Raw genomic sequence first — 27,109 nt, 5'->3', positions numbered from 1 at the left:
AAAGTTTCAAGATTCACTGGATGAAGAATGGTATGTTGGAGACATCAGCCGGCAGGAAGCAGAAGCAGCTCTTAGGAATATAAATAAGGTACAGTGTTAGCAGTTAACCTTAAATGGATATAGAAATACTTGGCACATTGTTTAAATGGTTTGTGTCCTCATATATGTCTTTGCATTCATACAGAAAAAGTGAATGAACACAAATTTTACATAAAGAGATTCTAGTCTAGATTTTCTCCAGGCCACTATCCATTTACCTGCAAAATGTTATGGCTCATCCTATATGTGTGTGTGGAGGGGGAGAGGTAGTGGTGGTGCATACGTGCGCGCACACACACACACACACACACACTTACACAAACAAAAAGTACTTACATAGACTGATTAAGCATACAGTGTTCAGATTGGCAGTGCATTATAAGAGGGCTATTAAAAACTTGGATCAGTATAGACGTGACTAAGCACAAATAGGCACCTTTCTTAAAGTATTCTAAAATCACAGTTCACACATACCAAAGTCTGAACTTCTTGGGGGTGCGGTTTATTACAAAGAATACAACAAAAAACACCGATCAGCTCAGATCCAGGCTCAGCCGATCCTTAAGGCTTATTAAGCCATACTCTAGATCATTGGTGGGCAACCTGGGGGTGGCACGCAGCCTCTCAGGGTAATCCACTGACTGGCCGCGAGACAGTCTGTTTACATTGACCATCTGCAGGTACGGACGCCCGCAGCTCCCAGTGGCTGTGGTTCAACTTCCCGGCCAACGGGAGCTGCAGGAAACAGCACAGACCACGGGGATCAGCGTGATACTATAACTTTTATATGTAAGATGGAGTAATGAGGGGAGAGCTTCACATGGTAGGGAACTCAATAGAAACATTTGTCTCCAGAAGGCAAGATCATCTGTGTAAGAAACTTGCATCCCTCTAGCTAATCCACTTTTCCTAAAGATATTTTAAACCAGCACTCACTGGGAGGGGCATATTTCATTTCCTCATTTCCCTCCCATTCACTCTGATAGAGTTCACTTCTGTAGAACATTCCAAGATTGTCTAAACCTCTAAGTGTAGCAGACTGCATGCATCCCTTCCAGCTGTGTACAAAAATCCCCAAAACACCAATGGGTTTCACCTTTCGGGCTGAAATCCTGGCCTCTCTGAAGTCAATGGAAGTTTTGCCAGTGACTTCAATAAGGCCAGAATTTCATCCATAACATTTTGCTAAGTGTCCCAAAATTAGAGTATTTTCTCTCTCTAAAATTACTATTACTGCATCTGAACTAGCCTTTGAAATGGAACATTTTAAATAGAAGATTGCAAGGCTTTGTTTGTGTTTTGCTTCTTCCTTTAAGAAAGTCTAACAAGTTCTTCAAAGCTGTGGTTGCAATTGTGCTCTTTCTGAACAATTAGAACCCAGAATGAATGTGCATTTAGAAACAAACTCAGCATTCTACTCACGTGGTTGGTCAAAAATAGATTTGATTTTCATGTGCATTCTCTTAGGACGGGACATTCTTGGTGAGAGACAGCTCAAGAAAAACTAATACACATCCATACGTACTGATGGTATTATACAAAGATAAAGTATATAATATTCAGATTCGTTACCAGGAGCAAAATCAAGTTTACTTGTTAGGAACAGGCCTGAAAGGAAAAGAGGTACAGTATGTTTCTTTCTTTGCATCACCTCCACCCCCTTTACCAGTCTCCAACAGCTTTACCAAGAAGAATGTCGCTTAGTTCACTAAAGGCAGGGCTGGCTCCAGGCACCAGCCGAGCAAGCTCGTGCTTGGGATGACAGAGTCTATGGGTGGCATTCCGCCCAATCCTAGGGCGGCACGGCTGCTTTTTTTGTTTTGTTTTGTTTTCCGATCCGGCCGCCCTGTAGGGGGCGGCGGCGTGGAGGAGGGGAGCACCCTGCTGGGAGAGGGCTGCACGCTCCATCTGCCCTAGCCGGTGCCAGGTCTGCAGCAAGCCTGGCAGGGCAGCCCGCGTCCTTCCCTCTCCGCCAACCGGAGTGGCGCGGAGCCCTCCTGGCACGAGGCGTGGCCAGCACCCCGCTGAAGCCTTGTATGCCTCCCTTCTCTCTCTCCCCCCACTAGCCAGGGCACGTCTGCAGTGCAGGGAGTCCCCCTGCACTCTGGTTCCGGCCACGCCACAGGTTTTTTTTTTTTTTCTTGTTTTGCAGCTCCAGCTGCGCCGAAGGGTTTTTTTTTGCTTTGCCATTCTGACCGCCCTGATTTTTTTTTTTTTTTTTTTGCTTGGGGTGGCAAAAAAGCCAGAGCCGGCCCTGACTAAAGGTATTCCAGATACAAACTAGTGTAGCGAAGAGCAGAATCAGGCCCAGTGACTCAAATTCAAGAAATACTGATTGCCTTATAATACCTCACAACTTCATTGGGTGGGTGAAATTATGGACAAGAATGTTCCATGGAGATATCCAAGATGGGAAGATCAGTACTGGAAGCAAATGCTGATGCAATGGTAGATGACCTCACGGTCTATTCCAGTACAGCAATTCATCCAAAACTTAGTCACAAGAGAGCATGAAATAGTCACAGTCTAAATAAATACTATTGCTTTACCCTGAGAAGTAGTGAGAATCCTGATGACACCCCTCCCCCCGCCTTTGTTTTTAATCCACAGGATTTTTCTTCAGTGGCAGAAATTATTGATTACTTTCAAAGAACACCCCTTCTGCTGATTGATGGAAAAGACCGAGGTTCAAGAAACCAATGCAAGTTAACATATGCTGCAGGATCTACTTAGAAGAAAGCTTAATGTCTGTGATCGACGGTTTATAAGAGCATACAAACTTCATGATATTTCCATTCGTATTCAGTGAACTGAAATTATGAATTAATTTTTTTTTTATTTTAATGAAAAAATATAATTCTCTCATTTTAAAGTGTGTTTTTAAAAAACAGATTTGCAAAATACTTTCTACAATGTATTTATTACTCTCCATTGTTCATACACTGCATGAAAACTCTCATGATGCCATTCTCACATGTGAAGTGTTCTCCATTCCATATTATAGGATTACATGTGGTTTACATAGCAGAGAATTACATTGCTTTCTTATAAAGCAAAACTATGCAAACTATTGTTCATGTCAAGTTTATGGTACCCATTACATTAAGCTGCAAACTGAAATCAATTAATATCTGTATAATGCTTGTACAGTACAGAGTAAATTCTAGTGACTGTTATCTGTATTGAAAGATTGTATTGTTTACTTTGATATATTTTATGTAAGTTGATAGAAAATTGGAAAAATCTTGTGTAAACTGAGTTAATAAAAAGGCCATATGTCACAGTCCACTTTTCAATAGAGACCTGCACTTTCTGGCTACATTTATTATAATGGTAGGAACTATGTGACTTGTTAGTTTAATGGTCTATATGGTATATGTTCCCTCTTCTACATCATCTAGAGACAACTTCCATTCCCAAATCTGTCCCTGCATATATTGGGTCCCAACAATGCATAACCTTGCACTCACTCCTTTCTGCAAAGAACACTGAAAATGGCAGTGTAATTGGGTCTCATCTCATCTGGTGATAGACCCTGTCTCTATCTCAGTTTCCCTATTTTCAGAGCTCTCAAAAACTGTTCCTGAGTTTTGTGCATATCAATAAACATACCTCCCAGGATCCAATACCTGAAAACAGCTCAACAAACAAAGACAGACATCCAACGCCTAGCATCAGGTCTTACCCTGTTTGATCGGGGAGTGAGATCACATGGCTCAGCCACCAATTATACCCTCTTGATGCAAGTCAAGAGAAAATGAACTTCTTCTGACCATCAATAGGAGCCACAGGCTGGACCCCTAAACAAGTGCAAATGGCATCTCCCCTCAAATACTCACCTGCACTGGCCTGTCCAGACTACTTTGTTCTAGGATTACCCTTCCTCGGAACCTCCTAATTCCCTCTTCAGGAATTTTGCTCCTGTTCTTTAGTGCAGGTAGCTCCAGTCAGGCCTTTACCTTTAGCTGGTGCAGCAAACGCAGACCTAGGTCCCTCTGCTGTTAGGTAGCCTTCAGGAACCTCCTTCCTGGAGGCCTGTCTCCTTCCATTCTGCGACGACTCATTTTTATATAAAGTACAACCCCCGGCTACCATCATGTGATGTTTAGTCACCTGACCAAGCCACAGGCTTTACACCAGGGTTTCTCAAACAGGGGTCGCCGCTTGTGTAGGGAAAGCCCGTGGTGGGCCGGGCCGGTGTGTTTACCTGCCCCGTCCACAGGTCCAGCCGATTGTGGCCACGGATCGCTGCTCCGGGCTTTCAGCAGCTCCTATTGGCTTGGAGCAGCAATCGGCCGGACCTGCAGATGGGGCAGGTAAACGCGCCAGCCCGGCCTACCAGGGGCTTTCCCTACACAAGCAGCAACCCCTGTTTGAGAAACCCTGCTTTACACTCAAACTCATTACCCAGGAAGCAGATAACTAAGCAGGGTGGGGCTGATAGGCCTGGGAAAGGTGCCTATTTTCTGTCTTAAAATATAAACTATAATTCAGAATCAGTTAAAAATATTAGGGCACAGAGTTTTTCCCACTCACTTAATAAGGAACAGGACTGGTCCCATTGTTTGCCTATCTTATATTTAATTCCATTTTCTGGCATGTGCGTGGTTTGAGTCTTGCATCTAAGTTTGTCAGCCTTACCCCTCCGTTAGTATCTTGTAGCTGGCTGCATTAGGGGGTCACTACATGCAGAGGAATGGCTTTCAAGAAGTCACCTGCTATTTTACTCATAGCTATAGGTTTGTAGGAGGAAGACAGTGGGACAAATTGAGGGTCATGCCATTTTCTTCCCTCCCAGTGCTGTTTTCTTGCCCTTGAGCTCATCTGGGTTTAGCACCACCTTTCCCAGTTGGGAAACAATGATCTAGCTGGTAGTAAACACTTCTAATTGTTACCAGTTGGTCTCGATTCAGATCAGTTAACTTGACATGAAAGACGTCATGTCCCATAAACCATTTCCTGAGCCATCTAGTTCCCCATGTCACTGTTCTCAGCAAACTCAGCTGTTTAATAAAAAGGGGGATTTTGGAAAATGTAGGGCCTATGGACCAATTATTTGCCTTTTTATTATTTTAGTTGTTTCTGAGTTATTCAAAATATTTGTTTTTCACATATTGATACATTCTTCAGATACTGCTTTTCATACTCTGATAACACAAAATGTCATATTATAAAAGTTTCAACCAGAGCAGAAAACCATGCTGAAATTTTAATGGCTCAAAGAGAAGAATTGTTAATGGAAACATCAGCATGGAACTTGATGGAATTATGTAATTCCTCAAAATCTGTTTTCTTTTCTTCTACCTCCCTTGAAACTGTGGTCTTCACAGGATGACTGAAGTTCAAAGTAAGGTCACAGAGCAGCAGTTGGCTTTTCACTGTTAGAAAAAGTACAATATGAACTTCAATCATGAACATTTACTGTATAATAGGTATTATATGTGTGGCAATTTACTGCAGAGGTTTTTTTGTTTTTTTTTACTGTAGAGTATTCTACATTTAACTCTTCTGTAAATTAAAAGGATGATAGCAATTTTCCAAGGCATTTAAATACAATTTGCTATTAGTGTATTACTATATATCTTTTGTTAGGAAGCTATGATATGTACTTGCTGAAGAATTAACTGTTATCTAGCAGGACTTTTTCATGTTTGACTAATATGATGCTATTTTTTGTAGAGTAAGTATGGTTTTATTAATTTTTCACCATAAGGGGACAAATTCTTGTTTCATTATATAGAAAGAACAACATAATCACAAAATCCGCATGAGTTCATTAGCAGCTGTGAAATGTACTCAGAGCTAAATAAAAGGGAGAACAAATTGTTTAGATAAGTAGATAGATAGATTCCAAGGGACCACTCAAGGTGAAGTGGCTTGTAAGAGAGTGGACTCACCCCTGCGGCGCCTCCTGCTGGTCGTCCATGGGAATTAGCTCTTCCAACATCCTGGAGCGCCCCCTGCAGGCTGGTGATCTGCCTTACCGCTGGCCCCCCTTTCTCTGGGTTGCTGTCCCCCCTGGCAGTACCTCCACACTCTGGGTCTCCCCACCCAGGGGAACCCCACCCACTACACCCACCTTGCCTCTACAGGCAGAGGGAGAGTGACTGGGCTCCTGGCTCACTGCCTCTTATAGGAGCTAGCTGGGCCGGATTGGGGCTTGGCCACAGCTGAGCCTACCTTCTCTAATCAGCCCAGGCTTCTTGCCCCAGCCACAGCCTCTCCTGGGCTGTTTTCCACCTGAAAGGGTAGGAGCGGGTAACCACCCCCTACATGGCCCATTAACAATCCACCAGTCATGGGAGGGAAAGGAAGAGGGGAGGCAACTGGCAGGGGCGGCTTTATGGTTTTTGCCACCCCAAGCATGGCAGTCAGGCGGCCTTTGGTGGCATCCCCGCAGGAGGTCTGCTGGGGACGTGGATTCGGCAGCGTTTCTGCGGGTGATCTGCCAGTCCCCTGCCTTCAGCATACTCGCCGCCAAATTGCCACTAAAGCCGCGGGACCAGCAGATCTCCCACAGGCATGCTGCCGAACGCTGCCTGACTGCCGCCCTCACGACTGGCACGCCGCCCCCCCCCCCCCCCCGCAGCTTGCCGCCCCAGGCACGAGCTTGCTGCGCTGGTGCCTGGAGCCGCCCCTGGCAACTGGGGTGGGGGGTGGAGGGCCTTGTTACTGGGTTACAGATTGTTATAAAAAGCCACAATTCCAGTTTCTTTATTCAGTTCATGAGTTTTAGTATCTAGCAAAGACTGAATGGAGACACTGGATATAACAATCCATAACCCCTCCCCAGCTCCTTACTCCCCCTAGCCCCCACAACCCTCCCTTTCTCTCCCTTCCTCCCTGGCATAATTGGAGGGGTGTTAATAGGCCATTTCACCTTGAATGATCCCTTGAAATATGTGTTAAGTACCACTAAACAATCCTTGTATTTAGCTGTGACATTCTGAGTACCTTTCCCAGACCTGAAGAAGGGCTTTGTGTAAGCTTGAAAGCTTCTCTCTCACCACCAGAAGCTGGTCCCATAAAACATATTATCTTACCCGCCTGGACTGACACGTCTACAACAACATTGCATCAAACAATTCCGTCATTTCCCCTTTAATCTGATGATAGATAAACTCAGAATTACCATTTAGTTTCTTCAACTCACTGGACATTTTATCAATATTTTTAATTGCAGTTTCCAGGCTAAACTGCTTGTCAGCAACATCACTCTTAAACATCTATAAGAAAGATAAATAACATCAGAATTAGTATTATATATGTGCAATCTTTGAGCATTAGTAGTTTTGAATTTTTCATTCAATTTTTTTTAAAAGTGCATTTTTGAAAATGAGCAACATGCAAAAATCTTTTTTAAATGTTCCAGTTTTCATCAAAACCAAAAATGTTGGTTTTATTTTTTATTTCTCATCAGGCATTACCACTTTTTCTTTTATTCCTTTTTACAACTGCATGCAATAGAATGAAAATTGTCCAGGGTGCTCTCTCCTCCCCCTAAATGGAGTTAACTTAAATGTTCAGAAAAAAAATACCCCTTTTTATTATTTTAATTAAAGCAGCTTAGCAGCAAAAACACCTAAAAATCAGCAAGATTCTTATGAGGTTTTCACTTTCACTTGTCTGGTTTAAAAATACCCCATTGTGAGCTTATAAAAGAAGAATGAGAAAATGTAATGCCAAAAGAGACTTAATACACTGAAACAAAGCTTGTAATGAAAACACAATGAGAAATCCTTGTGGCACCTTAGAGACTAATACATTTATTTGGGCATAAGCTTATCTACACTGGCAATTAACAGCAATTAACAGCACTGCAACTTTCTCGCTCAGGCTGGTGAAAAACACCCCCCTGAGCGCAGCAAGTTGCAGCATGGTAAAGCGCCAGTGTAAACAGTGCCTCAGGCTCAGAGCTACGCCCCTGGTTGAGGTGGTTTTTTTAGGGTACATCCACATTACCTGCTCGTTGAGACATGATAAATCGATCCCCACCGCACTCCCCGTCGACTCCAGAACTCCACCAGGGCGAGAGGCGGAAGCGGAGTCGACTGGGAAGCCACGCCCGTCGATCCCCCGCCGTGAGGACAGGAGGTAAGTCAAAATATGATGCGTCAACTTCAGCTATGCTATTCTCATAGCTGAAGTTGTATGTCTTACATCAACCCCCCCCAAATGTAGACCAGCCCTTAGACTAGCCAGCTGCCACTCTGAAACTTCTAATGAAAATTAATCCTCAATTATACGTATTAGCCACAAGATGGAGCCATTACAAAATTAATATAGAAAGAGAAATTAAATATATTAATGAAAAGTTATACTATATGACAGATGACAGATGCTTATTCATACATATAAATATCCTGACAATTGTACTGTCTTATTTTATTGCTAAGATCCTACTACTCATTTTTCATCTCCTGACCAAACTTTTCTTTTTTCTTTTTTTTTTAGTTTTGGGGGTAGTGAGGGGGTAGGGAGGGCATTTTTTGAGAAATAAGAACATTAAACCATTTGAAAGCAAGTAGCAAATTTTAAGACTGTTCCAATTTTTAACTGCCTGTACTTTTTTTAAAACAGAGCTGCTTCCAGAAAAACATACACAAAAAGAAATTTCAGATGCATTGATTTATTCTTGTCATTGTACGTTTATATATATTTGTGAGACTCACCTTGGAAGTGTAACAAAGTGTAATAATTTATTTGGAAAAGCTCTGGGAAGTTTCCTAAATGAGCAATATGTTTATGCCTCTAAGCTTTCTTAGGTGATAAGTTGCAACAATAAAATCAAACTTACCTTGAACATAATTTTTTTGTCCAGTTTCTTATTCCTGCAAGCTGCGGGGGTTTTTTATCATGTAAACGTCCCTAACCTGAGACAAAGAAGATCCTAAAGAGAAGGGGGAAAGTGTGCCTCATACTTTTGCAGTAAAGTAAAATATCTTTGCATTGCAGACACAAATTAAAATGCAGGACTGGGTAACATTGATTACATTTTTATTTTCATTAGTGTCATTTCAAATGAGTGGGTGCATTTTTTTAAGTAAGAAATCTTTTACTTGTCTAAATCTAAATGTTTCTATTAGATGATTTGGCCTTCCTTTAAAGTGCTACGAGTTAAGGACTGACCATAAACTACTGAAAAGGTACCATTGCAGTAGTTCCAGTCAGGACCCTGAGATCAAAATTATGAACATTCTGAAGGCTGGCCTTCAATTCCTCCTACAAAATCATAAAACACTAATAGTCTGTGCTTATATGACACCTTTCATGTAAGAATCTAAAAACATTTTACCCAAATGGGTAATTATCACCAATTTACAGATGGGTAAACTAACGCACAGAGAGAATATGTAATTTACCCAGTGTCACAGAGCAAGTCCGTGGCAGCTGGGAATAACCACCAGATTGCCTCATATCCAGCCTCCTGGTCTAACCACTAAACAACACTCCCTCACTTTGACATTTAAGTTTGTGTCATGTGTCATCACTGGAAACAGAAAGTTTCATGACCGTGTAGGGGGGGGAACGGGCCTGTTTTGATGTTCATGAGGTGCCTGTATGATTCACAAAGGCTGTACATGGTGAAAGGACCCGGATTTGATCTGCGCAGAGCAGCCAAAATGCATACAGCCGTTTTGATGGTCACAAGAAGCAGGCAATAATGAGATGAGAGCCCTGTGGAGTGTTTGCAGAGGGCTTAATATGAACATGAAAATCCCAACACCAGTGTTTGCCTGAAGGGAGTCCCCCTGTATGGTCTTGGTTTGGGGGTCTCCTAGTCAGGACTGTGGGATACAAATGAAATCAGTGAGGTGCAGCTGCAGGGAACTCAGACACAGCCCCACCGCACACATGCACAAGCTAAGGTGCAGCACAACTCCCTGAGGGCTGGCTCTCCAGAATCAGATACCCTCAGGCCTGAATGTTATGCCCCTGAGGAGGGCTCAGTTCGGACCAAGTAAATTCTGGGGGCGGCAGTGCTGGGCCCCTCAGCACTCCACCACGGATCTTGCCCTCCTTTGTACGCCCTGCTGGAGCCCTGTAGCTCCCCAGCAGGACTGGGCCTCCCCCCACACAAAGCAAGATAAACCTGCTGCCGCCGGAAACAGGAAGTGCCATGGCTTCCTGTGAGCCCAAAGCAAGGCATGCTGGGAACTGTAGTTCAGCTGACAGCTGTGGGGAGCTGATTAAGCGGTTTTGGTGACCTCTAGGCACCAAGCAGTTGCCCCTCCCCAAAACTGCACAAGACCCTGTTTATACCTTGTGCTGAGTCCAAACACAGCCCTACAGACACAGCCTTTAGGGGACACCTTTTCAAGCTGTTCTCTACAACCATGAAGGCCAGACACTTATTTTTAAGTAAATAAAACCTGAAATTTTCACTTAAATCAGATGACCCCAAGAGATGGGGTTTTACAGGGGCTGGGGAGGAGGGAAATAATAACAAGCTTTGCAGGAGGATTAAAGAGGGAGGAGGAAAGGTAAACAGAATAGAGATGGCAACTAAAGAACTGTGTTAAGACTAAAGTCTACTGAAAAGGGTTCATCTCATCGTGTCGAGACATTATTTATACAGAAAACCAGACTGGCCTCTGGAGATTTGGAAGTTGTTGCACAGTACAGCAGCTGACTCCTTAGCAATAACTAATTATTTTCCTCTCTACACATACACAGAGGTGTGTAGATTTCATTTATACTGATTTCAGACCTTGTCAAGGACCTGGCTTGGAGTAGGACAAGGAAGGCACTTTGCTACATTATCCATACTGGTTATAGCAAATACCTGGCTTCCACCAAAAACAGCAAGAATTGCTAAAGCAGACACACAAGGGCCGAAGGTACAGAGCAAAGAGGGTTCAATCAATATTGCATTGCAACTGATGTTGAAACATTAAGTATAGAGGGATTCATCCTTTCATGGCTGCTGTTCTCTGAAGAACGGGTAAACACTGGCTGTGTAGTACTTGTGGCCGGTGACATTGCACAATCACTTTGAAGAGGAATGGTTGCTAGCAGTATTGCTCAACATATGTCAGGCACTAGTGCTGATCAATGTTCATCTTCACGTCAGGCTTCCTGCTTGGGCATTACTGGGAAGAGGGATCATTGGCACCTCAGAGGAGATTGAGCCTGTGGAATTTCTCGTGTGTATAGTAAATAGACATACGATGAGAGGAAAAGGCAGTTTGTTTGTGGTTTATTTACACTTCTATTCTCTCTCTTCCTCTTTCTGCTGCATGTTTACACAAAGTTTTAACTTGGAATGAAAGTGCCCTAGGTTTAACATTTCATGACAGCAGTGAAAGCTAAAATACAGTACAGGTTAGAACCCCACTTCTTTGTGTTGAGGAACAAGTTAACTGTTAATGTAACTGAGAGAGACAACACCCTATACTGCTCAGCCTGAGGTTTCTTTGAAGCCGAGAAATGCAAAAGAGGAAATACTTCACACATACACCAGTTCCGGTACTACAATCATGCAGTTTACAAAGTTCTCAAAGGTCCAACAGAAACACCCATGCAAGTGAATGAGTCTTGTCCTTTCTGTGGATCTGTAAGGAAAAAGACAGCTCCTTAACTCAGGCTCTATAGAAGTTGGTGATTTTTCTGGAAGGGTCTGTGAGTGTGGCTATCTACTGTGTGCAAAGAAAATATAGGTGCAAATAGAATGTGTGAGGATCTCAGTGAGCAAAACCTCAAATACAATACTAATTTGTGATGTGGGATTCTGAAATTTCTTTTAATGGTTTACAGCTATAATATTTTCTTTAACAAGACATATAGCACAATGCTGAGAATGTTCATTCTAATAATAATCCATTCAGAAATCATTTAAAAGCTTGAACTTGAAAACATTCCACTTCCAGAGTAAAATGCATTACAAATAGGTTCAATGCAGCAACATAATTAAAATGAAGGTACATTAATCTCCATGTTGCTATTATGAATTCCTGACATGAAGTGCTCCCTTTTAGAAAACAAATTGTTTAGATTATGCTGGATTTTCCATTTATTCATGAAGGAGGGGATTCACAAAGTGACTTAGGTGCCTCACTCACTTAGAGATCAATGAAATCAAGCACCAGGCGCTCATCTTAATTGCCATGCTAATTGGCAATTAAAAGTTCTAATTCTCAACCTCAGACAGAGAACTGCCAGCCAGTTTGAACATTAACTCCTTTTTGAGGAGACCATGAACAATAACAAAGAAGTATATGATGAAGAATATTGGGACTCTATTTTGATATCTGAATGATATGACCAAACAAACCACTAGTAAAATATGCTGTGGCCAGTGAGTGAAAAAAAACATGTAAATGACTGTCGAAAGCCTTTACCCGCCCACTGCTAGACAATTACTGTCTGGCTACTGTGGTCTGTCTGACTAAAGGTGGTTTCTAAGCCCACAGTAACATCAGGCTTTACAATATCAGTAGCAATTTCATTTACTTCTGCACCTCCACCTAAACAGGTTACATTAGAAACATCCTGTGTCTGCATTACAGTTGACTGTTTTCATTTATATGAAAATATTTTTAAACAGTATCAGTACTGTAGGCTTATGTTCTGTAGTCTGTGGATTCCTCAGCAGTTGCATATAAAGCTGTTGTGAAGTTGCTTTTATATTTTAAATGGTACTTTTCAGTTTAGATATATTGTAATTTAGGCTCAAAAATATCTGGCACTAATGTGTAAATATTTAATGCATATTAAGACAGAAAGATGTAATATTTAACTATGGGTGTAATCTTCAGTTGAAAAGGCCTACTAATATTTTCCCCGCCCACTGCACAAAATTATGTAGGACAGATATAATTTCACTTACTTTGCAGTAGCATTGCTAGCTGTATCTTCATTTTTACCTTGTACTAATTCAGGCAAGCAACTATGGCTCACCATGATTCCTAAAGTTCCTAACTGTCAGGGTGATTAAACACTGGAATAAATTGCTTAGGGAGGTTGTGGAATCTCCATCTCTGGAGACATTTAAGAGTAGGTTAGATAAATGTCTATCAGGGATGGTCTAGACAGTATTTGGTCCTGCCATCAGGGCAGGGGACTGCACTCGATGACCTCTCAAGGTCCCTTCCAGTCCTAGAATCTATGAATCTATGAATCTATGATTAGTAGGAAGTATAGTATATTCTGCACAGGAAACCGTCTTAGTATTAAGCCACTGTAAGCTTTGTTTCCTTAGCAACAGGAGCACTTTACTCCTCTGAAATTAACTCCATAGACTGGTATGTTGTGTTACGTTCATACCTCTCCACCAATCAGATGAGTTCCACTTGTGCAGCACCAAATTAATTGTGTCTATACTATAATCTCAGCAAAACAAACAAACAAACAAACAAATAAAGAAATAAATAAAGATGTGACAGTGTTTTGTAAGGAAGTCTTTACTTGATTTTGAACAAGATTAATGATTTCTAAGAAGTCACTAAATTTAGCAGAAGATATTGAAAGGATAAAATAGCTTTGAGAAATCCTCACGTACTAAATTTATATTTAATTCCTCGATACACAATTCCCATGTCCTCCTTTTCTGTTTAAAGAATATTTGTGAAAGGACTCAATTTTGGAGTTCACTACCCTAGTCCCTTCTAATCCTCTTCAGGCACTTCCATATCAAGGAAGATTATACATTATTTTTCCATTGAACCCATAGACATACTTAAATCATTATTTAGGCTCTCAAATGTGATTGGTTCCCACTAACTTTAACCCTTTCCTCTTAAACACAATGAAGCTTTACACTGGCAAAGGCATTTCAGTTTGTAGTTTTGACTGAACCTTCTCTGTGCTGATTGGGTGTTTGGTCTAATTCTCCCCCACCAACTCTTCACCTCAGCATCACTCCATATCTGCTCCTCTGACCCTTTCATCCTCCCTGCAATGTCCTCTCACTCTTCCCTTTTCTTTTCATGTAGTTGATTCCCTCCTATCATTGAACTATCATTTGCTGCCTTCATATACTTCACTCTGCTGCTGTGTTCTACCCCTTCTCCATCCTGTGTGTGTCTGGTTTATGTAGATTGTAATCTCCTTGGGGCAGGGACTATCTATTACTTTTTGTTTCTATAGTACCAAACACTATGGAGCTCCATTCTTGGTCGGTCCTTAAGCAATGCTGTAAGAATAATAATAGACAGACCTGAGCTATGTTAGTGCTAAAAATGAAAACTGGCAAAACTATTTGTTATTAACAGTAATCAATATAAGTTTAGCTCTTTTTTGTTTTTGTGGCCCACAAATTTTTAGATTTTTTTAGAATGAATTTGAATATCTTAGATGAACAGTTTTCAGGCTAAGGGCTGTTTGCTTCAGATATTTGATATTTACTATTCATATTGTTTAGTTGTTTAGCAAAGTCACATAGTATTATTTCTGCTCCCTGATCAGATGACAGATTTTTTAAGCAGAAGAACAGTTAATAACCAACAAGGTACGCCCAGAATGAGATTTTGGATACTTAGGCTATGGTTACACTAGAGAGCTTACTGCAGTGCAGCAGCACTGATACAGCTGCACCACTGTAAGCTTTCTAGCATAGCCACTCAAAACTGATGGGAGAGAGGTCTCCCATCAACTTAATCCAGCCCTCAACAAATGGCTGTAGCTATGTTGGCGGGAGAAGTTCTCCCACCAATATAGCACTGTCCATACTGGTACTTAGGTCAGTGTAACTTATATCACATTGGCTTATTCACACCTCTGAGCAGCATAAGTAAATGGGAGTATAGATGTAGTCTTAATCATGAGTACTGGAATTCTGACAACTTTCAGAATTTGCAAACATTTTCACAAATACCCCAAAATTGTCCTAATACACATGAACACTGTAATCCTTTGGCTGTGAAGTCAGAATGAAAATTCACAGTGGATTTGCAGTTTCTATGATTACTAAGACACTGTTGTATTTATTAAGGTCAGAAAACAAGAGCATACATAAAGTAACACGTTGCAAGATCACATCCTAGCCATGTCCCTTTTTCCTGTGGCAGGCTGTAAGTGTTAACTGGCCTTGGGAAAACAGAAATTGCGCTTCTATTGCACAATTCCTACCCCTGAAATCTGGAGGCACAACTCCAACTTCACGTTCTTTTGAGTCAAGTTCAGATACATTTGGGAGTCATGGTGCCAGGACTAAGTGGTGGATAGCCATCATGAAGAGACTTCCCCTCCTTGGGGTTAATCTTTTCCCCATAATTTCTGACTAAATTTTGAACAATTTTATCATTATTTCCCACACCTTTAATAAAAAAGTTTATTGGAAGAGATCTTGCAGGTCCCATGAGGTCTTGCAACCATCTGAATTCAGCTCTCTGGAAAATAATAAGCATTGCCACATGGTTCAATTAATAGCACAGCTTCTAGTACTCTTTTGAACCATAATATTTTCTTAGATCACATTGAAATCTTACTTAATGTCCTTCATCTGCATACTAAGCTTTCATCCATATATCTAGCTGTCTTCAATTATTGCTGGATCCCACATGGTACTTGGTGGCCACAGAATGCCCCTCAGTTCAGTGGACTTCAAAAAGAGTTGAGGACATTTCAAGATTTGTCCTATACCCAATTATTATAGCATTCTCATAATGATATTGTATTCATGGCAATAATAGCATATTCACTGATCGGCCACAGAGAGTAGGGGATCTTGCTAGGGTCGATGCAATGAGTTATGGTTTCACTGCAAGTGTTTCCCTCTTTGCTAAAATCCATTTTATGCCATGTACTTAATGGCTAACGACAGACTGGATATATTGCAGGTTGTAAAGAACAGAAACTTCCAGCTGTGACATGACTTTTTCATTCACTGCCCTACACCCTTCAGTACATATATCATAACTCTGAATCATTAAAAAGTACACGTAGCAATCTGTCTAAAATGAACAATGTTTTAATACTCTGTGTGAGAAGGTACTAGTATGATTTTTAAATTACATGTGTAATTGTTTGTGCCATAGTGGTAGAATAATTGGTTTTTGTAAAATGATAAAATATCCAACAGGAGGTATAACATGAGATACTGAAGCAATTCTTCCTCAGCAATTACCCTGTGCCTTTTTCTTGTAATTAGGATCTCTCATAAACTGGGAGTAATAAATAAATTTACAATATAACCCAAATGTAATCTCTGCAATTACACTCAACCTGGCTGTGTAAATAAAACAGTGTCACAAATTCCAAGTAATGCACTCTCAGCAAGTAGCGTGATCTCTGAAAACATGAATGGTAGAACTACTGAATAGCAAAAGAAAAGCCACTAAAGGATCTTTATCCCATAATTACAATGTACTGAGTAATAGCAAGTTGAACAACATGAATGTGTTTGGATGAAACGTGTAGGGAATTATTCCAAATGTGAAATCATGCAAGTATGTAATAAATATCAGATTTAAGTAGTGCCAATGTCTTACTAGGACCTTCTTATCTGCTTCTTATTCAGTGATGTTATATTATTTCACTCTTGTTTGCAGGGAAATGTGTGCCTACCTGTTATGATCTCCTTTTCTTTAAATGCTGAAAATCGGACTCCCATGGCTTTCCCTCTTATTCAACTGAGGAAACTACATCACGCCTTGAAATAAGAATTTCTAGAGAGGGGCTTTCAGGACACTCCCAAACTGGTAAAAAATGTCATGTTTAGCAGTTGCACCCCCGTTCAGTTCTTTCCGTCTCTATGAAGAAATCTCCTCCTGGGAGAAAGACAGTATCATCCTCAAACATCATCAGGATCTGTGGTTGCAGAGTATGCTGGTTTCAGGGGGTGCCATTCTGCATTTAAATCTTCCCTTTTGCCTTCATGCCACACACCTATAGGTTCATTCATAGCCAGAGTGTTGGGTTCTTTCTCCAGTACATAGTGTCAAATTATATCATTAGCTGGCCACTGGGATGACTTGTCTAGCTGCCAGGTCCTTTGGAATCCCACCCTGCACTTACACTTGCATGAAATCTGGAACAAATCTTGAGCCTTATCTTATTGGGGTAGACAACAGCTGAAGCCAGTTCCTCCGTGACTGAATTTAACATTTTACATATACACATATACACACATTGGTTTAATATGAAATCAGTCATTAAGTATACAGCTGTGATCATTTTGTTAGCATTTGCTCAAATCCAAAGACTAGGATTTTATAAGCTGTATTTCAATAGATCCTTTTATATTCTGAATTCATCTGAATTCAATTACTGCTGCAGTAATGCTGTAGTCAAGTCAACTCAAGAAAGCCAGGCATACTGCAAGGAGAAATATAAATGGTTCACTTTTTAACATGTAGCCAATACAGTACATGAAAGTACAAATTATAACATTAGTAGAAACAAGACAGTCAATCTTTGTCAGAAACACATCTTCAGTGAGCGAAAGAGGAAGTTAGGTAACGAGTAGTGAAAGAGGGTGTGGAAGTGGAGAAAGGGATAAAGGGAATTTGAACATAGAGATCTTAGTCTCTAGGAATAGAGTAAGAGTCAGGCTAACAAAGTCAGGCTGACACTGACTCTAATAATGCAAGACTTGAAGGCCTAGGCGAGTAGAAAGTGAATGGGAACAGACTGTAAGATACTGTTTTGACCTTGTGTTAGATAAGAATGGAACGTAGACTGTGGCAGAAATTAATGAGAAAAGTGAGATATCAGGAAGAAAATGTATTAAAAACACATTTGTTGCTCATTATTTTATGTAATGAAAGGTATAAAAGCTTGCCTAATTGTTTACCTGCCTGCCTTGGGAGGGGAACCTCTGCCCATGAGTACTCTCCCATGCATTTGCAATTGCTCGAAAATAAAGCTACCTCTGGCTTGTTGCTTCAAACTCAGAGTGAGGACTCATTTTTCTCCCAGGGGGATACAGTATGAGTATGCTTTGTACAGACATACTTCAATCACTTGTGAAAAACTTAGTTTTGTCTGATAGTGTGTTGAGCGATGCAGTCTGCCAAATTGTTTAGCTATGCAAGGATTTCAAAATGACAATGGAAAGCTTAGCATAATTACACCCACTCGAGACCTTTCAAATACTGAAGAGTCTAATCAAGTCTTAATTCCTTTGCAAAGAAGGATAGACAAGCTCATTAACTACTCAGAAATATAGCTGACACACAAGCTAACTTAATGGTATTAATATTTTTTCAATATTCTAAACTTTCCTGATGGGCACCACTGTAGAGATAAGCATGTAATATATGCTTGAACGTGTCACAATTAAGCTCCCCTTGAGGTCTCTTCACAATCTAAGATGTCAAGACAGTAATTAAAGTACTTATTGGCAATATTTTTATAATATTTGCAATATGCTAATACAATCCCCTAAAACATTAAATTATGGCCAATAAATTAAATAAAGTAAAAATTAATATGAAGGTTGTGCTCATCTTCAAAATGTGGTTAACTTGGTCAGATGCAGTCTATGAAATTCCTGTTGCTTTAATTTTTTTCCTCCAACAAAATTGTTAGAAAGATTTTTTCGTGGTCAAATGGTATTTTCTTGTCTATTGCAGCTTTGTGAACTATGCAGTAGAAGGGCAAAACAAAAAAGGCACAAAGGAGAATGTGACAGAATGTTCCTGGACTCAGTTTGAGGGTTCCTCTTCTAAAATCTAAACAGCTGAAATCTCTTGTTAAGCTGTCTACAATGGTGCTTCATGACATTTCTAGATCTCCTTAAAACCACACCAAAACAGAGCAGACAAAGCACATGTATATGCAGCACACTGTAATGACCTATCACTATATGCAGTATCCACTTCTATTCACATGGCTGTGTCAGGCTATTCTGACATTTACCTAGAGAAAGGTCTCAAGATCCTTTACCATTATGCTTATTAAGAATTTTGGGAATGGCATCGATCATAACTAGAGCCAAATTAATTGGCTATTGCATTAGTGCCTCTTATTGAGACATTCCCTGGTCCTCAGGTGAACCACTGAGGGTACTGAATAGGCCAGTTTAAGAGTGCATTATGCACCAATTTAGGTACCAATAATTTGGTCCACTACTCTGTCTGAGGGAGCCAGTCTACTCCATAATTGAAAATGGGTAAATCAGTGACCCAAGAAAGCCACCAAAATCAAACCAGAACCGGTGGATGTGGTTGGTGGGTTACGCTATGAATATTCTCATTGTTGATCTTCCACTTAATATGAGTTTGCTTGCCCAGAAAGGTGTGCTTCAGGTTACCACACCAGCAGCAGATAACTGGGACTTTGTGTCAGTCGTTGGAACACCCATACAGCTGTCCTGCTTAATGTATTTAGAGTTTCTCCTCTTAGGTTTGGGTATCTGGAAAGTGACAAATTGACAGGTGAGCTTAATGCATATATATGTTCCAAAAGCATGATAAATTATATGCTGGGCAAAAAGGGTGGAAGATGGTGTGTAAACTACATGATGTCTGAAGCTTGTCAAGATATTGAGAGTGAGGATATGCCTTCACTGCATTCAGTGAGGTGACTGCAATGTGTGTAGATGTTCTTAAGCAAGTTTTGATCTATCTAGCTCAAACAACAATAGAAGAGAAGGTGCAGCAGCATAGCCTAGCTGCTTGAGGACACACCAAGGTGCCCATGGGCTTATACAGCCTGTGCTGCCACAACTTCACTGCTATTGTTTGAGCTAGATAGCTCAAAGCTAGTTCGGGTATGACTACACACGCTGCAGTTAAAATCTCTTGGCACTACTGGGACATGTGCATCTCTGTTCATTTCCTCCTAAAGCTAAATGAAAGTATTTAAATTATTAAAATAGAAATAGTAAGAATATTTTTAATTAATTGTCAATTTGTGACTAATGTAGTAGCTTTTTGTAGTTGATAACTGTAAGAGCTAAGTCTATATAAACAAAGTGACCTATGAGATTCAAATTCTTTACATGTCAAATATTTACTTTTTTGGCTCATCTATTACAAAATATTTTTATTTATACTTCCTTTAAACAGGGAGATTACTGGGTTTTTATTATTATTTTAGTTAATCTTGATTTGAGATACTCAGTTTGTTTTCTTTGTAGACCCTTGTACTGTAGATATCATGCAACATATAATCAGTTTAAGGGATTCTAACTGTTCACTTTTGGACTATGATTCCCATTTTATATTGAACCTGCTGATTGTTATTATGGTACATGTTGAAGACTACCAGATCAAGAACTATAGTCTTATTTGCATCTCCATTAGATTGTATAATCCAGCTCCCTGACACTGCTGAATCCATTTTCACTGCACATTTTACCAGTTTTTGGTCCAACCTACTTTTAGACTTCCAAGAGATTACTTCATGGGACTATTTCACTAAGTAATACAGCTCACTCCTCAGAAGCTTTTCTGATTTTCATCAAAAGTTTTATCTTTCTTAATTTCATCTCAATACTTTTTCATACACTTTTGTGACACTTTGTTACCTTTTCTTGCCACTTAGTCCTTATATAATGAGCAATGAATCTGCCAGTGTATGGAAGCAGGAACAACTGAATTGGTGATGGCAAAAGTAAAACAAGCTAGTAGAAACTTCTGAAAGACAGCAACAACAGCTGAGAAAGTACTGTCCTCCCCTACTCCGTCCCCAATATCATGTAATCTATTTCTCCCCACCCTTTCGGGAGACTCTATATACTGTGATTAAGTATGACTTCCAGAAAGAAAGATCTTATCCTTCTAAGTCCCATCCATTTTTGTGTGTCAACCAAGCACACAGATGTGGTTCCTCCCTCTTAACAAGCTTTGGCAGACATAAAGTGAGCCCTCCACCTAACGCTTGCCAGACAGAATTCCCTGCACTGTATGCTCAAAATTAAAGTGTAAATAGTCACATATAGCACCAACTGTCCATCCCCTGGTCTAACATGGTGTTAAAAGAATCAATGGAATGTCACCAGGCCAGGGCCGGCTCCAGGCACCAGCATTCCACGCAGGTGCTTGGGGCGGCAATCTGCAAGGGGCGGCAGTCCATGTGTTTTTGCCGCCCCAAGTGATGTGCCAAATTGCCGCCGCAGATGGCAGGGGCAGTCCGTGTGCCGTTAGGGCGGCACGCGCGTTTCCACGGCGGCAGCAATTCGGTGGCAGCTTCTGTCTTCAGCCGGAAGACAGAAGCTGCGCCGCCGTGGGCAGCTGACGACAGAAGCTGCCGCCGAATTGCTGCCGCCGCGGAAAAGTGCGTGCTGCCCTGATGCACACGGACTGCCCCCGCCGTCCATGGCAGCAATTCGGCGTGCTGCTTGGGGCGACAAAAACAGTAGAGCCGGCCCTGCACCAGGCCCATCAAAATGCAACCACTCTCACATACTGTCACAGGGTGAACTGGTCTCTTAAGAGAAGCCCAGGCCCAAGTGCTCACCCCTCCACTCCAAGGTGGAGGAGAGACTAATGGTGACTAAATGAGGTAATAGCCTGAGGAGCAGCTCTTGCTGGTAAAAAGCCATGAAGAATTCAGAGCCCAGGTGACTGGGAGAACTGAGGAGGAACTTCAGGGAGAGTTGTGTCAGCTGACCAGGACAAGGGTGCTCTAGCCAAATGGTTGGAGCAGGTGTCAGGACCCAAGGACTAGGGTCAGCTCTGGAGCCAGTAGTCAGAAGCTGGAGCCAGGGGTCAAACCGGCGGACGGGGACTGTAGCAAGCAGGGTAGCAAGCAAGGAGGGGTCCAAGGCAGGGACAGGTCAGAGGCAGCAAGAACAAGGTAATGCAGGAGAAGGCAGAGAGGTGGGAATGAGCATTTAGAAGCCAGCAAGCAGCTGCTACTGCTGGCCCAAGAGCCAGCCTCTGGCCCTCCAGCCTGTCAGGTGGCATGGCCAGTCAGGCAGCCTGCTGCAGGCCAGCTGTACTGCTGAGGCTGCCTGGAGATTACCTCTGCTGCTGGCCCTGATTCCTGACAAATGGACTCCGTCAGAATCAGCACTCTGTACAAGGGTGGGAGAACCTAAGCAGAGCCCAGTATCAGGGGAGAGTCTTTTCATTTTGTGTTTGTTTGGACTCTAACACTCCAGCGGGGTTAGGGTGACCAGATATCCCGATTTTATAGGGACAGTCCCGATTTTTGGGTCTTTTTCATATTTAGACTCCTATTACCCCCCCACCCCCTGTCCCGATTTCTCACACTTGCTGTCTGGTCACCCTAAGCGGGGTGGACTCCTACATGACGGTCTGGAGGGTTAAGTCTCTCAAGTAACTGAACAGTGATGAAAGCTGTGTGGATCACTGAAGACCCAGGAGAGAAAACAGAGGTTGGGTATCTGCAGTATTATGCCATACCACAAGGGGGTTGGCACAAAGACTGCATCTTGCTACACATATCCTCTGGCTAAGAAGCGGGCTCTGATATCTTCAAACTGATATTTGTCCTATTACACATCTCTCAGTATAGAAATATCCAGTGTAATTACAAAGTTCAGTCTCTTTAAATGAAGTCCTGCTGAAAAGGCTGGGAAAATGGAGCCCATTTTATCTTATTCCTTCCAGTTTCCTAGCCACATTCAGTATTAAGAGCTTACCACTGAATTTCAGCAATTTAAATATCCCAGCTTTCTGCTGATCATTTTCCTGCCTTTTTTTTATTTACTCGATGGACTTTGTCTATCAAATAGAAGGAGTGAGGGTTCTAATCTGAAAAGGCATGAGAGCACTTTTGGAAGAAAAATTATCATATTTTAACCTTTTAAGGCCTCTGTATTGTCTAGTATCTGAAGATAGTTTTGTCTTCAGCTGTTTCCAATCCATCTCCCTTGTTTCAATGGCTACTTTTTATAGCTAATTTTCTAAGTAAGACATTCAGGATCTGATGTCTGAAATATATTTTCTGAGGGAATTAATGTTAAAGGTGCCCAGATTTCCTGTCAGGACCGTTTTCAGTGTCAATTCTTTAACATATACAATTAAAAACCAGAAGCAAAAAGTATAAAATCCCAAGCCCTCCCTTTTGCCTTGAAGACTTTATTATGACCAACTTCCCTCCCTCTCCTAAATAATCAGCATGTCATCATATACATAGCCAATGCAAGACTCCTTTCTATAATTTTAATAAACACCTCTACCCCGATATAATGCTGTCCTTGGGAGCCAAAAAATCTTACCGCATTATAGGTGAACCGCGTTATATCGAACTTGCTTTGATCTGCAGGAGCACCCAGCCCCGCCTCCCCCCAGAGCGCTGCTTTACTGCATTATATCCAAATTCATTTATATTGGGTCACGTTGTATTGGGGTAGAGGTGTATTCTTTACCTACATTCCTGGTTGCAAGTTCCTAATATGATTCTCCTATCCCCCTAATCTCATTACACTGCTGAAATGTAATTCCTCAGTACTTCCTAAGTCTCATCAGTAATAATGCAATAGAAATTCCTTACTTGTAGGACTGACTGGCTCTCAGGACAGAAGCATATCTTATCAGTGTCTATGTATACCATCCTCATCTCCTAGCGATGCCAGTAGGCTGCACTACAACTAGCAGTCTGTCTCTTAACTATTATGCACGCATCATTCCTATTCCATTGAGGACTGGCCAACAGAGCTATAAATGTAATCACAAACCAAACCACCAAATCACAAAAAAACACTTTACATAAGGATGACGTACGACTTCCAGCACAGCAGTTTCTCTGATGCGTAGGTCTATCAGCAGTTGCATATTACTACGTAATACACATGACTCTAGTCACTTTTTGAAAGAGCTGCAAGAATCAGCTTTTGATTCCTTTGTTCATCTGTGATATTTTGCTCACATCCCCAGTGATACATTGGCATCTGCTTCTGCTGCTGCTATAGCATATAGACCAGTTACGGCTTTCCAAAGGTTTTGATTAGGACTGAAAATTTAAGTCTTATTTATCCACAGACCCAGTAGAGGTAAGGCAGTGGCAGGAGCCACTTCATTGTTCCTTCCAATGTGCTTCCCCTAGTTGGGACCATCACTATGAGAGGATATGTAGTTCAGTCCCTGAGAGAATTCCATCTTTGGCCTCTGTGCTTAGCTTGCCATCATATCTTGGGTTCCCAGTGTTAAATGAACAATCATATAAAATAGAAACTAGACAGATAATACACATTCATTTCACATAGACCTCTGTACAGCTGTCAGATGGGTGGTAATTTTGGATACTACCAATGAGGTTAAGATTTGAGCAGCAACCTGGAGGTTAATATTACTAATAATAAATCATTTTACTGAATGAAGAGGGATTATCACTTCATTACTAGCAGGGCCATCCCTAGGGGAGTGCGGGGCCCGGGGCGGAAGTGATGGATGCATCTCTTCTGGGACTGATCACGCCAGCCAATCGCATCGGCTGGTGGGCCCCCCCAAAGTGCAGGGCCCAAAGCAGTCGCCCCGATTCGCCCTACCCAAGGGACGGCTCCAATTACTAGAATACTTGTAGCTAGCCAGTACAATGCAGCTCTGATTTTCAGAAGCTAAAGACATATAAGACATATCAGAAAGAATTAAAGAATAACAGTTTCTTAGGTGAAAGAAAATGAAATGATGGAATTAATGTACTCATTGAGTATTATGAAATGACATTAGAGCTCATCTTCATAGTATCTGAGCACCTTCCAGTCATGCATTATGGCTAATAACTATCATGTGCTGAGATGCATGTGTAGTGGACAATTTTGTGTTGGTAGGCTTTTAAAGAAAAAATATACATGTTGTTACGTGTTTATATCAGAGAAGGCAGGGTCAAAGAAATGCACCTTGTGCTTGGAACAGAAGATGGTAAGGTTTGTGGTAGTCCTGGGTTCCTGAGGGAGGAAGCCATAAGTAAAGATGAAGAAAAGATATTTCCACTTATTTGCCTGAATTTGGAATTTGTACAAAATCTTGGCATGAGGTTTTTTATATATATAATAAATCAACATGTTGTGCATTACCCAATCATACATATTCTTTAATGCATAAACAATCCCATAATATATTTTTTAATTGCTAATTTTTGTTTCAGGTCTCAGATATGAGCAAATGGAAGCACTATTACTGGACAGCTCAAGAATTCATTTAACTGCAGCTGGAAGTGTTCTCCTTAGCATGTCTGTCTGCATATCTATACAAGCGCCATATATATTTTGGTCAGAAAGTAGATTAAATAGAACACAAGAAATAATGAAAATTAATAGCTTGGGCAAATTATGACCCTTGTTGAAGGTTGAGATAAGGTATTGGTTTGAGTTGTGAACTTAAATCATTCTGGGAGACTATTAATTATGCACTCGTGAAAGAGAAGGTTATGGTAACAGACTACTTAGTTATTTTAGCATGCTTGTATTTGAAAGAACGCGCATAATAGTGATCACTCAACCTGTCTCTGCAAGGGAGAGAGCAAGGAAGGATGAAAAGGATCTGCATTATGTTTAGTGGCACCATGAGAAGTTAATTATACTTTTTAAAACCCTGTTACAGCAAGGCATCCCAAATGACTATGCGCAAACAAAAACTCCCCTAAAGCATGGTGCTATTCTGCAAAAATTGCACCTTATTATTCAATAGATGTGCTCCCTGTAGTTACTCAGTGTCACATCTACTCATTTTAGTCATTAAAATACATTTTATTACATTTTTTTCTCTGCAGGGCCAGCACAGGAGCTGGATTTATTTGTGAATCAACAACAGAATTATTAATTAAATTCCAATGGTAGAGTCTTTATTGTTGGTGATGTGCAAGCTAAAAGAACCCACATTGACTCTCATTTTCCAGTCAGAGTTTCCAGGGCTGGTGGGCAGAAAACAATGTTTTTACTTGCAAGAACATAAGAACGGCCATACTGGGTCAGATCAAGGGTCCATCAAGCCCAGTATCCTATCCTCTGACAGTGGCCAATGGCAGATGCTCCAAAGGGAATGAACAGAACAGGTTATCATCATGTGATCCATGCCCTGTCACCCAATCCCAGCTTCTGGCTGATGAACATATTTGATGTGGAGTCCCTGAGAGATAATAATGTGGAACTCCACATTTTAGAATCACTTTAAGGAAGAAAACTGCATTTTGAAAGCTACGAACTATACACTGCAAAGGGAGGGTATAACACACTAGTCCAATGCTTAGAGTGGGGAAAATGTCAGTGGAAGCATACTCCCTTTCATGCCCATCTTTAACCCTCTTGCCTCAATAGGCATCAGTAAGAGTTAGGACTACAGCATACTCATCAAAGCCCTTATTTTGACACATCACCATATTTTAAAATGGCCACCAGGGCCGGCTCCAGGCACCAGCATTCCAAGCTGGTGCTTGGGGCGGCATTCTGCAAGGGGCAGCAGTCCCTGTGTTTTCGCTGCCCCAAGCAGCGCGCCAAATTGCCGCTGCGGATAGCGGGGGCAGTCCATGTGCCCTTAGGGTGGCAGGCGCATTTCCGCGGCGGCGGCAATTGGGCGGCAGCTTCTATGTTCAGCTGTCCCGGGTGTCTTCAGCTAAAAATAGAAGCTGCCGCCGAACTGCCGCCGCCGTGGAAATGTGCCTGCCGCCCTAAGGGCACATGGATTGCCCCCACCGCCCGCCGGCGGCAATTCAGCGCGCTGCTTGGGGCAGCAAAAACTGTAGAGCTGGCTCTGGTGGCCACTATCAATACATCACCCTATGCCCCCATTGCCACACTGCAGTATCAGAGATAACAGAATTTCCCCTTAAGTATAGAATAAATAGAACGAGTCAATCCATATTCTCCACTATCTTGGGAACATGTGGCCTATCAAGTTACTAAGGAGATACTGAAGAGAATGTGCTTTGTTTCCTTCTCAACTGTGCAATTTCTTGTTTAGGTTTGCATCGCAACTTTACAACCTCTTCATTTAGTTAGTCTGAGATTCATTTAACTGACTACATCATTCAGCACATACATAATAATACAAGACACATGCTAATTAAACAACATTAATAATTGATCAGGTAACTTGTTGCCACTTAAAGAACTTAAACATGCACCCCAAGAAAAAAGAACCTCAGACCTAAATAAATAGGTTTATTTATAGGCCTTAAGATCAACAAACTCCGACTGTGTTGGAATGAGGTGCGAGGGGGAATGTGAGCTCCAGAATCCATGCAACAACCATCTATCATGTAAAATCTGGGGCTCCCA

The 27,109-nt window shown here is 41.4% G+C and overlaps 2 protein-coding genes across 9 annotated transcripts in view; one reads left to right on the top strand and one right to left on the bottom strand.

The window, feature by feature from the left end:
• The window catches only part of LCP2 (lymphocyte cytosolic protein 2), a 56,200-nt gene extending 52,859 nt beyond the window's left edge, over positions 1–3,341 (top strand). Inside the window, exons 19-21 of the mRNA XM_039485778.1 lie at positions 5–88; positions 1,507–1,662; positions 2,650–3,341. Coding sequence (XP_039341712.1) covers positions 5–88; positions 1,507–1,662; positions 2,650–2,772 — 363 coding nt within the window. The 3' untranslated portion in view covers positions 2,773–3,341. The remainder of the gene's footprint in view (positions 1–4; positions 89–1,506; positions 1,663–2,649) is intronic.
• A 1,097-nt stretch (positions 3,342–4,438) lies between these two features.
• Positions 4,439–27,109, bottom strand: part of C8H5orf58 (chromosome 8 C5orf58 homolog) — a 94,939-nt gene continuing 72,268 nt past the window's right edge. The window contains exons 1-4 of one of the 8 annotated variants that reach the window (XM_039483834.1): positions 11,499–11,576; positions 8,837–8,929; positions 7,172–7,265; positions 4,439–5,417 (exon numbers count right to left, since the gene is read on the bottom strand). In XM_039483834.1, coding sequence (XP_039339768.1) covers positions 5,257–5,417; positions 7,172–7,265; positions 8,837–8,845 — 264 coding nt within the window. In that variant the 5' untranslated portion in view covers positions 8,846–8,929; positions 11,499–11,576 and the 3' untranslated portion in view covers positions 4,439–5,256. The other 7 variants (XM_039483831.1, XM_039483835.1, XM_039483832.1 and 4 more) reach the window with 7 other exon arrangements.

Source organism: Mauremys reevesii, linkage group 8 (genome assembly GCF_016161935.1).
Source record: "Mauremys reevesii isolate NIE-2019 linkage group 8, ASM1616193v1, whole genome shotgun sequence".
Lineage (NCBI taxonomy): Eukaryota > Metazoa > Chordata > Testudines > Geoemydidae > Mauremys > Mauremys reevesii.
This window is presented reverse-complemented; position numbering and strand designations above follow the sequence as displayed.